Here is a 14,207-nt window from a genome sequence, read left to right as displayed (position 1 = left end):
AATATGCCTTTATATATAATATGTATATTATGTATGATATATGTAATTGTGTCATATATATTGATCGTCTAAAAGATATCTCGTGACAACAGAAGCCGTCAAATTTATGAAAGAAGAATATTCAAAGGGCAAGTAAAGCCTATCTCTTCGTGTACGAACTCAACGTGATGTAAAAGAGTAGGCCAGTGTAAAGCGGTGTATCACACTAAAGCAGATTTGTCATGTTATGGCAACTTGGCTTTACATCATTGTTGTATGGGGCTCATAATTGAGTGCATATCCATAGTTTTATCTCTACCTATGGATAAACTGAATTTGACAGTGTAAAACTTATTACCATACGGTTTAGTTTAATGAATGAAACTGTATTTTTGAAATTTTGTTCACTTAGGGACTTTTAGGGTGGAGACTGGAGAGTGTGCAGTGTTGGTTTTTAGCTTTTGGCTTACAGCCTTACACTAACCATTGAGAGTGAGAAAACTGAATGTTGGAGAATGTTTTCATGTCTGGAATAGAAGAGAAGAAAACCAATTTGAACACATATGATGATGATGATCAAGACAACAATCAAACTTAGTTTTCCATGTTTTTTTAATATTGAATCATGGGTTAGACTGATCAAGTGTAGTAGAAAAGTAGACGTTTGGAATCTTTTTTCAGATAGAATATTAAAAAGGAAATGAGAGAAAATAAATAAACCATGCTATTATATATGCATCAATATGTATAATGCATATTTAAATTTGGATGGTGATACAACAACTCTGGTATAAGTCACTGCTAATTCATTTGTGTTTCAAGATTAACTTTGAAAAGTTTCTTCGTATCTAGATTCTGATTTTTAAAAACTTGGTGAAGTTAAATTTTTATTTTACTCATAACTCTTACAAAGAATTTAGAATATTCTGCGACATTAATATTAGACATGAAACTTCTATAAACAAAAGAACCAAAAAAAAAAGGCATGATAGCCAAAATAAACATGTAAATAACACAGTAAGGGTACACATAAACATGTATCAACACAGAAGACTGTGTTGAGAGAGCTGAGTTAAAAAAAAAAAAACTTACATCAGATTTTTGTACAGTGAAGCTATCAGTTGGGTGATAAAGTTTCTTTTTTTAAAAGGCAAGAGTCACTTTCTTTTCAACTATCAACATTTGGACCCCATGCTTTAGCTTTGGTTCCATCTCAGACCATGTTAGACTTATCCTTCTTGTTGTCGAACCCAAAGAGCGAGCAGTTCTGAAAGGCATCGAGGCTGGTCGCTATCAGACGGCTCAAACCCCCGAGGCTCTCACTGAGGATCAAATCGTCTGTATACTTTGAAGATCTTATGTCTAAATCCAGTGGTCCTAACGAGTCAGGCTGCAAAGAGGAGTAAAACAAATGAAACAAGAGTTTTTATGCATATCTGTGCTTTTTTACTTCGGAAGAAAATATGAGGTTTCGAGATTTACCCAATATATATCCGCAAGCCCACAATGGGTCTTCCCTGGAGAATCCATCGTATGGGGGTCTGTTGGACCCTCTTCCATAGGCTCTCCGTGGTCAGGAAGCTTCTCGTCGGGGGATAAAGCCTAAGAGAAAGGATTGTATCAGATGATTTATTTGTGTAAACAATTGTGGAATTAGAGTTTGAGACTGATATAATTACCTCTACCAATTGAGAAGACTTTCCATTTACTCTGGCAATACCTCCAGGAAAAGTGACATTAGCCAACTTGGAGGAATCTGCAAAACGATTCTTTTGGAAAGAGAAGGCATCACGTGTTTCTTCATCATCCCATAGAGAGGAAGAGCCAGAAGTTGATGGCAGTAGAGTACTTGGCTTGTTCTGGTGTCTTAGTATATGAGCAGCAATCGCAGCATCAAAAGATTCTGAGGCAAATGAGACATCTCGAAGGAGGTAATGTGAACCCTCAGTGGCAGGTGGATCCACATCATCACTATCTATGTCATCAGGCACTTCAGAAAGTAGATCACCTATACTTATGTTAGTAAGACTATCAGCCCATTCCCCTGCTGATTGTGCATTAACGCTGCTTAAATTCTCAAATGGAGTAATAGTTAATGAAGCAGGCTCATAATCATCTCTAGATTCTGTGGGTCGATCATCAGTATCACCAGAGGCACATACTAGACCCAGGCTGGGTTCTACAGATGTCGGTTGTTCGGCAGTTAAATGCACAGACAAGGGTCCTGATTCAGTAAGAAGCATGTTGACCTCGTTCACTCCATCCACATTCATGTCATCCTCGTGTGAAGGGCAAAGATCTGAAGTTGGAACTTGAGAAATAAAAGAACCTGATGAATCATGGACAAACCAACCATACCTGCAAATACATACAAGAAAATTAATATGGTTTATCCTGTATGATAATTTGACGAGAAGAAATCTGCACGAGACCAGGAAAATATGAGGGCAAACCTTAAGCGGAAAATCGAGGGACTTCCAACCATTGAATGTACTTCTGCTGCACTTAGAAAAGAGTCATGGGTCCACCTCTGATGGCAAGTTACAGTTTCTTTTCGTGCATTGTAAGGAAATAGCATTAGCTCTCCAGTCGCACAACTTGAGCTTCCCCATTTGCGATTGATATGTTCCAGTACAGATGATATCTTCTTGCGATTACTAAGGGTAAGTTCTAGATGCGGATTGTGCTTATCCTGTTAACAGATCAAGCTCCATTTCATGTCTCAGAAAATTGCTGTTTCAATCAGTATATTTTTTTATTAAAAGCTTACCATTTCCAAGGATCTTCGAGTACATTCATCAATCGGGAACAGCTGAAGTTTTAGCTTGGCAGAAAACTGCATATTGGCATCACTGAGAGGAACATCACCAGATGAGCATAGAGAAAGTGGAGACTTTCCAGTTAAATATCTTGGGGAACCTAAATCTAAGATAAAAAGAGAATCTGATTCAGAATTTGCACAAGTTAATCCTCAAAAACACACATCTAAGAAAATGAAATTTCATTCCATACTAGCAAGTAAACCTTTTTGATCATCCATATCTTTGTCAATTGATGTTCGTTCCAAATGCTCTGCAGCATCAGCAACGAGAGAGACCCCATCTATTGCAAGTTTTTCCCATTTTCTATAACCTGCAGAAAAGGAAAAGAATGCTTAGAGTCACGTAAGAAACAAGAACTTCATCAAATTTTCATATAAAAACTTAAAATCTAATATAAAAATGGAAGCTTAAAAGTAGATGATGTCCAAAACTTGTATAAACACTGAAAAGTGAAAACACACACCGAAGAAAAATGTCTATCTAACAAACATGAATAAAAAACTAGCAGAGAAAGAACCTTGTTTTCGCCGCTGCCTTCCACCTCTTCCAAAGGCTGAATCTTCTTTTTCGTCACCAAGGTTGACACCTAAACTTTCACCATGTTTGGTAGATGCTCTTCCAGACCCTAGCTTTTTAACATTTTGGCTATCGGAGAGAATCAGTTTAAATGGACGGTTATCCAATCCTCTTTCTCTGCTATGACTCGAGATGTTTCCCAGGGAAGCAGAAGAGAAATTTTCTCCCTGGCAAGCCCGTTTTCTTATGCTCTTTCTGCGGTCTTTCAGCAATTGGTGTTCCTTCATGCAAAAGAGTTTGTGAGACAATAGTTTGAAAACAAGTCCTTGTCAAATTCAAGATGGTTTTGCGTTAAAACGCAATATGCATTTGCCAACTAACCAAGGCCTCTATAAATAGCTTGAATCTCCGAGGTTTAAGGTGAAGTTTTGAAGCTTTACAGCTATACTTTTCCAATAACGACCACCTGCAAGACACATGAAAAACCATGTTTACTTTAGACACGCAAAATCAGGATATGTGAAATTATCTCATCCAGGTGCGCGATAGAAGTTATGATGTCTAAAATATAGGTCAGTTGCTACTATCTGATCACTATGAGACTGTTAGCAGATATTATCGATGCACAAGAAAAAAGAAGAAACCTTTGCGAACAGGAAATGCATAACCGTACTACAGAAGATATTTTAGGCGAATATGACCCTAAAATGAATGTGGCATTGCCTACTAATGGTCTTACCATGATATAACTTGTTATCTAGACAAAATTCCCCAAGACTACGACAATGTAACAGAGTATAAAATTAAAGAAATGTATATATCAAGTACCATCGTAGCATTGCAGCATTTGTGTCCTTTGGATTCTTGGCATCAAGGCATAGTTCTGGGCCCAGAAGTTTATTCATACGCCTCACTAGACGGTAATAGTAATGTCTGACCTGAAAATCACACAAAATTTCAACAACAATGAGAAACTAAAAGCAAACACCAGAAAGAGCAAGTGAGGGAAAACAAACCCAAGGTTAAGGCAACCAACCTGGTCCTTGTTTTTGCTTTGGACACGAGAGGTAATCTTCTCAAAATTCTGCAAAATCAACACACAGGGAACGTCACACACAAAAAAATACAAGGAAAGGAAGAAGCCAATTCATTCAACTTCAACCATTGATACCTTTCCAACTTGACGAAGAGCAGTGAAGAAACTCTCCTCTTCTTGATGCGTCCAAGCAGCCCATTGCCTAGTCGGCTTCTTAACTGCGCTCTCCAAATGAAGCATACCATTACCAAAACGTAGCAGTTTCCATTAAGAAAATCAACTCAGCTCAAAAGAGAAACGTACAAGGAAAACTACTGAAGCAATGCAACATACCAGGAAACTGAGCAACACTAATAGAAGCAGAAGAGAGTAAATTCGGATTGCTGTTCTGGTTTGATATATGGCCCTCATAGATAGGACCTCCGGGTTTCTGCTCGGCTTGCATTTCGCAGTAACGCGCAAATTGGTTAAGCATTCATGCTTTTGATATCAAAACAAACTGCAAACTCTTCCTTTTGCTTTTAACTTCCTACAAATGAGAGCAATGAATCCAATTTATGAAGATAGAATCTCCAAAGAAACTCAGAACAAAATGTGGATGCATAATCATGGCGATCATCAACTAAAATCACAAGAAATTTAGCAACCGACAGAAATTTTACAAGTAATTCATAAATTTTACATTCATGACACTAGGAGAGAAAAAAAAAACCCTAATTTCGAAGTTATAACGAAGAACAAACAAATTCACGCCGAACTAAAAAACCCTAAATTTGATATCACCAAATCAAAAACAAAAACGCCCAATTCGACTCAATTCAATACCCTAAATTAGCTCAATCGACATCTAAGGTAAGACGAAAATTTTAAAAAAAATATAAGAATTAGGGTTACTAAAATACATACACGAAATTCGAATTGGAAAAATAAAAACAAAAAGGAGAGAACAAGTTTGACCTAATAAAACACGAGAAAATGAGAAATATTATTACCTGAGAAAGATGCAAAACGTGAAAAATGGAATAGAGTATGGGATTGATGAACCGTAGTCGAGAATTTAGGGTATTTTTCGAACGAAATCGAAGCCGAAGATATTTTTCCGACGAACATCCACCACGGTTGAACCGAGAACGAGAGAGAGAGAGAGAGAGAGACAAAAATAAAATTATTTTTTCTTGTTTTTTTTTTTTACATTCACATAAAATTAAAGAAAAATAAAAATAAAAAGGGAATGTAATTAATTAAATATTTTACTTGTAACCTATATATGATGCGAAAATCTAAACCCGATCTATTTTATAACGGTGAGTTCGTAAACTAAATATATTTTATCAGAATTATTTTATTGTAAACGTATTTTTGTTTTTCTAACTTTTCGAAAGAATTAATCAAAGATATATTTAATTATTAAATGAAAAAAGGAAACAAATAGATATGGAAAGTTTTGATGATTTCATATTTTAACCAAATATAAAAAGGTCACAATGCCAGTTGCCTTCTTCACGCTAAGTATATTTATGTATAGTTAAACTTAGAGATTACGAAAATTTGGTGATTAATTTTGATGAAAATAGAAAGAAAGAAAAAAATGAAAAAAATTTGGTTAAAATCGTAATGCACGTGGCGCGGGTTGGCATCTCACACAAGTCGCGTATAAAGTGTTGTACAAAGTTAAAATTAAAAGGCCACAAAAATAATATTTCAAATTGTGGTTTTAAGTGTTGGAGATTGATAGCCTGAGGCCCTGTATATAGGAATGAGGTCTGTTCCAATTAAAATACACGGAATTGGGCTTTTCTTTAGTCCAATAGTGACTAATACCACAAGATCCAATATGCTTTTTTTTGTTTACGTACATGATTCAACTCTTTCTTTCGAAACCTTCGTCACTACACTACCGTATTGTATGATTGATGATGTTTAGATTGTTAGATGGATACTTTGAAAGAAGTGTGTTCCCAATTCCCATACATCTTTGAAACACATGGGTTTCGAACTAATTCAATCGATCGGTCTATGGGTAACTTGTATATATTTGTATAACAAAACATCTGAAACTGCAATAAAATGGTATTAGGTCTGTATATATATGTAGAAAACCTTCACTTTTGATCTCATGGTTCAAGTTAGGTATGTAACCAATATTATATATCTATGCAAGTAGTTTAAGGTATTTAACCAATATTATATCAATTTAGTATGAACTTGTAGTTCTTGTTGGTTAAAAGTTGACTTATCGTTTTTGTTATAAAGATGAGTTCAACGAATGGGAAAAAAAAGTCAGAAGACGACGGAGCTACGATGGGATGAATCAACATTCTCTTACTTTTATTTGGGTTATTTCATCATTTCATCTTCAACTTATTTTGACATGTTCAATTCGTTACACCAAGCGTATAGATTTGACTAAAACAATTTTTCCATCATATATCGATCTTGTTAGATAAATTTTTGTTTTTGGTTTTAAATTCCTAGCTTACTGCGCCATATTGTCAACTTTATCGACAAGATATCATTATATTATGTCAAAGAAATATAACATTTTTTCTTTCCTTCATTTACTAATTATCTACATGTATTTTAAACCATATTGGAAGTCAAGGCGGTTAACTCCATAAAATTTCAGAGTTTTGATTTCTCTTTGTAGCAATCAAGCTGTGCATGGTGGCTTAGATATAGCCAAGCCGCTTGCTCATCTCCAGATATGCAAGACATTCTTTCTTTCTTTTTTGTTCACTCTTGTAATAGTATGCAAAGCCTCAACGTTTTTGTAAACCTCGACATTTCATTCCTTAATTATCTTTACTAGTTTATCAATATATATACATACATATGCAAGTAGTTGAAAATTGAATGGCTGGCCAGGCCAGGTCAAACATGTTTTGATGTGGACCAATCTAATGATTTCTATAGTCAAGGGACATGCTTTGAAGTTTGAAATATGTTTCCTCGATGATTGTTAAATGTTTTACATTTTAAACTGATGACATAAAAAATAGTGACGGAATGAATACTTTATATAGTTTATATGATGAAGGTTAATATATCTAAAACATACTAAACTTAGGTTAATTAAATATTATTATTAATTTCATCAATTTTCAGGTAAATAAGTTTAGTATGTTTTAGACTTTCGAAATGTTACTTTCAATCGTTACTACATCAAAAGTATGTTGTGTTATCAGTTAGTGATAATTGCTAATCGAATTATTTTGGCATCTCCTAAAAACTCAAACTCGTACAATACTCTACATATATGGTATTGGACAAAAGAAAAACGTCAAGATCGGGCCTGTCCCAAACCAACAGATAGATTGATGAAGATGCATCAACTCTCACGCATATATAAAAGTCAAACCACGAGATTCCAAATCCAAACCCTTTTCATATTCGCGACATAGTCCCAATTTTGCCGCTAACACCACACAACATCCCATGACGCTTTGTTACATATCATGCCCTGTTGCTGTACATAATGTCTGTCTAGTATTATTGTAGCTTTTTGTAAACAGTAAACACCTGAATAATTGAATAAGCCAACAGTTTAGTAGCAAAATAAAAGCTTATAGGTGTTTTACTGTTTTATCTTTTGCTGACATTTGCAGATCACACAACTCAAAACATAATTCATTGTTACCTTTTGTCAACAGCTATTTTTGTTGCCAACAAAAATAGAAGAAAAACTAAACTTTTTGACTGGATAATAAGAAATATAATAATAGCCATGAATAGTAACTATTTAAAAGACTGTTTCTGCATATAAAATAAAATAAACGTAATTGTTCGTATATAATCCATATTTGTTTTGTATAATTGCCATATCATTTTAGCTATCTGATGTTTGCTCTAATTTTTGTATACTAATCACACTCACTTAGTCACTTATTTCCACTTAACTTGTATTCATTCATTAACGTCTCACACATGTCCTCCATTTTTTCTAAACTATTGATATAGAATTGTAGATATGTGGTGAGTAAAACTGTATCCGTGGAAATATCGCGATTACAATAAACTAGAGACGTGAGATAGATAGAGGTCCACTATAATTTGCAACCACAAAATAGATATCCACTATTTTCCTTTTGCATTTATATAATTGCTGAGTTTTTTCTTGTATTTTTCTGCTGCCAGATCCACTTCCATGAAGGAGACATGAGGTGGGCATTGATTGGATTTTGCAACCTATCACCTAATTGATATTATCATCACTTCTATATTTTTATTAATTTAAATATTTTGTCAATACGTATTCATAGTGAGCAATGACATAACATCTTAGGTGGATTCCCATTTTGATTTAAATAGATTAATCGATTATATATGTATTTAGTACCGTTTCTTGAATATTATTTGTATTAGAAAATTCCAAATACGTTTCTAGGTAAAGAAAACCACCTTTTGAAATTTGAGGCTACAACAAAGTTTTATAATTCAAGATGGCGAAGATATATTTAACTTGACCAGAGTTTGAAAGACTTAACTAACAGCGCTTTGAATTTATTTTTTCCAATATGACAATTTTTATTTGTACTACACTTGACTATAGTCTATAATACTATTAATCATCAATATGTTAAAAACGTCTTTGATAATAGTGTTTTAAGAATATGTGACATATTCGTGAAAAAATGATGTCTAAAATGTTACTAAATAGATCTCAACTAGATTAATATTTTCTTCGTAACAAACGATAAACGATAGAAGACGTTTGGTTCATAATTCACTCGATCTTCTTTAGTCCCAAATGATAAAACTTCTTTACTTTATTTGTATTGTCACTTTCTTATTATATATTTCCACTAGACACTAGCTTACATCGTTACGTGAGACACATATTTGGCTCACACGAAAGAAAAAGTTTAGGGGAAAACAATTACTTTTTTTTCTCTCTTTCTATGGCGACAAGAAGTGATCACTTTGGCAACACGTCTTTTACTATTCATCCAAAAATAAAATAAGTCTTTACCAAAAAAAAAAAGAAAATAAGAGAGAATTTGAAAAGAAATTGGCAACACGTACATGTACACATGCAATTATTTGCCCTGCGTAGATGAGTTCCACGCTATCCATAACGTATTTGATTAATCTTTATAATTAAATTATAAACATATTTAATTTCGATATATGATTCCAAAGAAAAAAGTTTGTAATGAGTGGATTATGGGGTATATAGAGAATATATTTTATTACACATTCATTCCATAGATAAACCTCAAACTAGGGTGTACATGTCTGATTTATCCTTAGCATCCAATGATTGATATATTGCATTGCATGATCTTGAATGATAGAATAATATCGTATGCATAAAATAAATCTAACCAAATTCAAAGATAATTACGTATACAATTATATAGAAAAATACAAAGAAAAAGAAGACTAGAGCGACGAAATAGAAAGTGATGGGATCATCAACAAAATGGTTTTGTTGTCATCATTTTGTCTTTGTGCAGCAGTCCAGAAGAAATATTAAGTCACTATTTTTTTTCATATTAAGATTAAGTCACCATTAATCATGCTAAACCATGTAGTTAATATAAATATGACAATAATGCACACATACACGTACGTAGAATGCAAACAAATGCTATATGTTAAAAAGACTTGCGTAATTGTGCAACTAACAAATTCATTATCTCATTTATATAATATACGAAGATGGTTACGTAGTCTCTCTGTTTAAATAACTTAATAACAAATATAAATGGATGAAGACTGAACATGTTGTCATTGGGAATTAATATAATCATGGTTTATTGAGAAAATGGCTTTATATTAGTCCATCAAAAACTCATTAATATATGTTCATCTTATCAAGATTTTGTACACTTTAATCATTTAAATCATCTTTCTGAAGGAATCAATTAACACAAACTATAGAAAATTTGGATCCAAAATACATCGTGTTAAATAAGTAAACATTCATAATAATACTACGTACATCTTGAATCGACAAAAGAACAACGATAGTTCTATCAAAATTATCCGTTTTGAAAGATAGTACGTAGTATTTAGTTATTATATTCGCTTTCATCATTTTGACACTATATATTTTTGTTACTTGTTTGCTGACACTACAATTAAAGTAAAGCATTTAATTATTACTTCTTACAAGGAATTAACTAACCAAGTAACGGTGTGTTACACGTAAGAACCGATGGCTCCATCTCGATCGACTTCACATATTTTTTACCTAACTTGCCTTTAGGCGTCGACCCTTTTAGAGTTACTTGTATTTTCAGATTCAAGATACGTTGCAACAACGCCTTCATACAAACACATACTACGAAACGTTGGACGTTTTTGGATGATGAAATTAACATGCAGAACTTGTAAAAGCGCTAGAGAATCAAATTATATATGTTTATCCCCTTAGGTGAACTGGATCCAAATTTGATGTACAATGTAGTTTTAAACGAATAAAACAATTCTATCGTTTCACTTTGGAACACAATGTGATGCCCTATAAAACCCGCAAAAGGTGTTTACACGATATCAAATGATCTATTAATGGATTTCTACGTCAATATATATAATATTAATCAAGTTACATCACTTCAATTATCTTATGGATTTTTTTTCTTTTTTTTCTTTGTGAAAACAAACATAGTCTCTTGTCAAACTATAATCTGACGTACTCCCTATATTTCAACTCTTTGATATAGAGATAAATAGTACTAGATGTCTTAGGGAAAGAAAAATAGTTGTCGTTTTACAATAAGATACTAGTATTTAACAACACCAAAGAAAATTAGATATTATTTTCATTTAATTTCGTGTTATCAAATCTACCATTTTTTTGCTTATCAATTGTTCTTTCTTGTTGCAAAATTATGTTTATTTTGTTTTTTCTAACTACAGTTAGTAATTATTTTCACTTGCTATATATGGGAATTAACTCGAATCTAATCATTTCTTCTTCTATTTTTCTTTTCAAAAAGCTTTAAACTCAAAAATCATATATCTTTTATCCCATACACATTTTTATTATACGTACAGGCTTTATTTAATTACTGAACTGAACTACATATAATTCATTCATGAATTATTGAAGGGAAGACTAATGATTCATTCAATGCCGTAATGATAAAACTTCACTTCCCACCAAAAAAAAATGATAAAAGTTTACTTATATTAATGGGTAACAGTAATTACCATGGAGATAATAATATCATAGTTGATCGAATAAATGGCTTTAATTAGCTTTTCCACCAAAAAAAATCATTAACTTTGGTATATAATCTTTTCAATATTTCGTACAAGTTAATCATTTGAATCATCTTTCCACATAGATCAATGAACCAAAATGATTTTTCAATAGAAAAATAAAGATTCATATACATAATCTTCAAAGATAATTATACTCCTTTTTCATCATTTAACATTATTAGTGTTATTTTTTTGCTAACACTACAATTAAAGTAAAACCATAAATTAATTATTACATTAAAAGAACTAACTAATCAAAGGAACAATGTTACACGTCAGAACCCGCTGGCTCAGACTCAGACTTTCAAAATTTCTACCTAAATTGCTACTTTGTGCTCCCTCATTTATCTTTTAAACCCTTAGAGTTTCTTATACTTACAATTTCGACCCCATGATTACATAACGGAGCAGCCGTTTGGGTTCTCGTCGCTGAACATCCCAGGAGCGTTCATGTTTGGCTGCGAGTACGGCACGTAACTCTCACTTACGTAATTGTATCCTGAACCTGGATAAGCCTGACCTGCCATGGGATAACCCTGACCCGCCATCGGATAACCCTGACCTGCCATGGAATAACTCTGACCGTACACGTGTCCTTCTTGCCAATACACCGGAGCCGTCGGATATGATGAGTATCCATAGTAATCCATTTTATTCACCATCGCCACCGGCGGCGGTGCAACTCCTCCTCCGCCAGCTTCCTTCTTTTCTTCACCATCTACGGCTTCTTTCTTCTTCTCACCGCCGTCTCCGGCCTCTTTCTTCTTCTCACCGCCGTCTCCGGCCTCTTTTTTCTTCTCTCCACCGTCTCCGGCCTCTTTTTTCTTCTCTCCGCCGTCAGTTCCTTCCTTCTTTGCTTCGTTCACTCCGGCGGCAGGAGGAGCCTCTTTCTTTGCTTCTGGAGCGGCGGCTTCCGTCTTCTTTTTATCGGCGGCTCCGTCATCTTTTTTGGCGGGAACAATAGGCTCAACGGTTCTTTTGAGCTTCTTAGTGAGGAGAGGCACTAGTTCTTTAACGTCCATCGTTCCTTTCACCGTCACCACATCTTTGGCTCCGTCAACAGCCACTGTTTCGACTCCTGATACAAAATTAATTATTATTTAATTAGCATAATTAATATAATTTTTTTGGATTTTTAGATATATAAAACTTTGTTGATTATTTTAATCCCTTACCTTTGATTTTCAATATTATTTTCTTGATTTTCTGAATACATCCTTCGCAATGTAGTCTGATCTTTAAAGCCACCGAGTTCTGATGAACAAAACAAATGAAAAGTCAAAATCAATATAGTATAATTCATACTCATTACTTTGTTAGACTTTTTAGCTGCCTAATCTTTTTTTGGTTTAAGCTTATCTGCCTAATAATTAAACTAGTGTGATCCACACTACAAATGATTTCTTTTTAAATTGCTAACGTACGTTGTTTAAAAGACCAGCGTACACTAGCAAAAGTTTTGTTCTTATTCAAGTAGATATATACCTCTTTTGGAGCTGCCGGAGCAGCAGGAGGAGGAGGAGTCGCTGCCTTATCTCCACCGTCGGCTTTCTTCTCTCCAGCTGCGGCGGCCACAGGTACGTCTACCTTCGGTGGCGGTGGATTGGCGAGAACCACCTTTCTCTTAGTTTTCTCCTCCAACTTCTCCCGGAGTTTCACCGGGTCAATCTTACCGACCACCGTAAGCTTATTCCCACCAGTATCCGCCGTCACATCTTTGACTCCATCAAAGTGCTTCACCATTCTCTTAATCTTCTTAGCGCAGCCTTCGCAGTGCATATCCACTTTGTAAACAAAGGCAGAAACCACCGCAGCAGCTGCCGGAGCTGCCACTGAATCTCCTCCACCGCTCTTTGGCTTGCCGTCGGTAGTCTCAGCTGAGACTGCGGTGGCTGCCGGCTTCTTCTCTTGTTCAACTTTGGCACCTTCTTGAAACTCTCCCATTCTTGGTTTGAAGATAAGGATATTTTTTGGTAGGGAGTTATTATTATTATTTTTTTGTATCTGAAAGATGAAGAAATGTTTGAACGAGAGTAAGTGGAGGCAAAGGTGCGTATTTATAGAGAAGAGAGGGTGCATGGAGATTGTTATTTTAGTATTAGTAAAATGTTACTAAATATTATAATGCATGGTTTTGATGTTACATGTTGAATTCGTATATATAGTGTGTGTGTGTGTATTTGTTGGGGGCTGAGGTCAGCGAGAGTGGGCGTTTGACGCCGGTTTGACACAAGTGATGGTACTATACACGAAGGCACCAAGTTTCTGAACAAACATTATTTTCTATTTTATCAACTGATAATCTTTAATAAAATTAATTTGGTTTTTACGCAAAATAGCTGATCATTTTTTAATGATTTCTTAAAGTTAATCATTTCTCAAGCTTTGACTACTTGATGACTAGAGTCTAGATTAGCCGAATCTTATATAATAAAGTTAAGGTAAAAATACATTCGAACCAATAGTCACAATACAAAGAATATACATCCTACCTTATCAGACTTTAGTTAGAAGATATATCACGACCTTTATATACGAACTAATTACAAATGTTATGTATATGACGTTTTTTTTTGTTTGTTATTTACTAAGTCAAAGTATTATCTTGTCAATAATTATATATAGGTAGGTAATATATAATT

At 34.1% G+C, this 14,207-nt stretch overlaps 2 protein-coding genes across 2 annotated transcripts; both read right to left on the bottom strand.

Annotated features, from left to right (window-relative positions):
* Nucleotides 1-951: 951 nt before the first annotated feature.
* LOC17888985 (TSL-kinase interacting protein 1) lies at nucleotides 952-5,533 on the bottom strand. The gene is made up of 13 exons (XM_023784533.1): nucleotides 5,346-5,533; nucleotides 4,687-4,882; nucleotides 4,489-4,571; nucleotides 4,354-4,401; nucleotides 4,146-4,255; nucleotides 3,699-3,783; nucleotides 3,319-3,598; nucleotides 3,004-3,111; nucleotides 2,750-2,904; nucleotides 2,433-2,671; nucleotides 1,659-2,337; nucleotides 1,462-1,581; nucleotides 952-1,369 (listed from the first exon to the last, which is right to left on the bottom strand). The coding sequence occupies exons 2-13, from the start codon at nucleotides 4,826-4,828 to the stop codon at nucleotides 1,193-1,195; spliced, it is 2,226 nt and encodes a 741-aa protein (XP_023640301.1). The 5' UTR covers nucleotides 4,829-4,882; nucleotides 5,346-5,533; the 3' UTR covers nucleotides 952-1,192.
* A 6,170-nt stretch (nucleotides 5,534-11,703) lies between these two features.
* On the bottom strand, nucleotides 11,704-13,694 carry LOC17890430 (heavy metal-associated isoprenylated plant protein 5). Its single transcript, XM_006294141.2, has 3 exons — nucleotides 13,051-13,694; nucleotides 12,741-12,819; nucleotides 11,704-12,643 (listed from the first exon to the last, which is right to left on the bottom strand). Exons 1-3 carry the CDS (start codon nucleotides 13,642-13,644, stop codon nucleotides 11,961-11,963), a joined length of 1,356 nt encoding a protein of 451 aa, XP_006294203.1. The 5' UTR covers nucleotides 13,645-13,694; the 3' UTR covers nucleotides 11,704-11,960.
* Nucleotides 13,695-14,207: the final 513 nt, after the last annotated feature.

Source organism: Capsella rubella, unplaced genomic scaffold (genome assembly GCF_000375325.1).
Source record: "Capsella rubella cultivar Monte Gargano unplaced genomic scaffold, Caprub1_0 scaffold_4, whole genome shotgun sequence".
Taxonomy (NCBI): Eukaryota; Viridiplantae; Streptophyta; class Magnoliopsida; order Brassicales; family Brassicaceae; genus Capsella; species Capsella rubella.
The sequence above is the reverse complement of the archived record's forward strand: the minus strand, read 5'-3'. Positions and strand labels throughout refer to the sequence as shown.

Coding starts and splice junctions, on each gene's coding strand:
- LOC17890430 (XM_006294141.2), bottom strand. CDS start 13,644: ATGCACCCTCTCTTCTCTATAAATACGCACCTTTGCCTCCACTTACTC. Junction 12,820..13,050: donor CTCCGGCAGCTCCAAAAGAG/GTATATATCTAC, acceptor TTTGTTCATCAG/AACTCGGTGGCTTTAAAGAT. Junction 12,644..12,740: donor AATAATATTGAAAATCAAAG/GTAAGGGATTAA, acceptor ATTTTGTATCAG/GAGTCGAAACAGTGGCTGTT.
- LOC17888985 (XM_023784533.1), bottom strand. CDS start 4,828: ATGCTTAACCAATTTGCGCGTTACTGCGAAATGCAAGCCGAGCAGAAA. Junction 4,256..4,353: donor AAAGCAAAAACAAGGACCAG/GTTGGTTGCCTT, acceptor TGTGATTTTCAG/GTCAGACATTACTATTACCG. Junction 3,112..3,318: donor AAGGCAGCGGCGAAAACAAG/GTTCTTTCTCTG, acceptor CCTTTTCTGCAG/GTTATAGAAAATGGGAAAAA.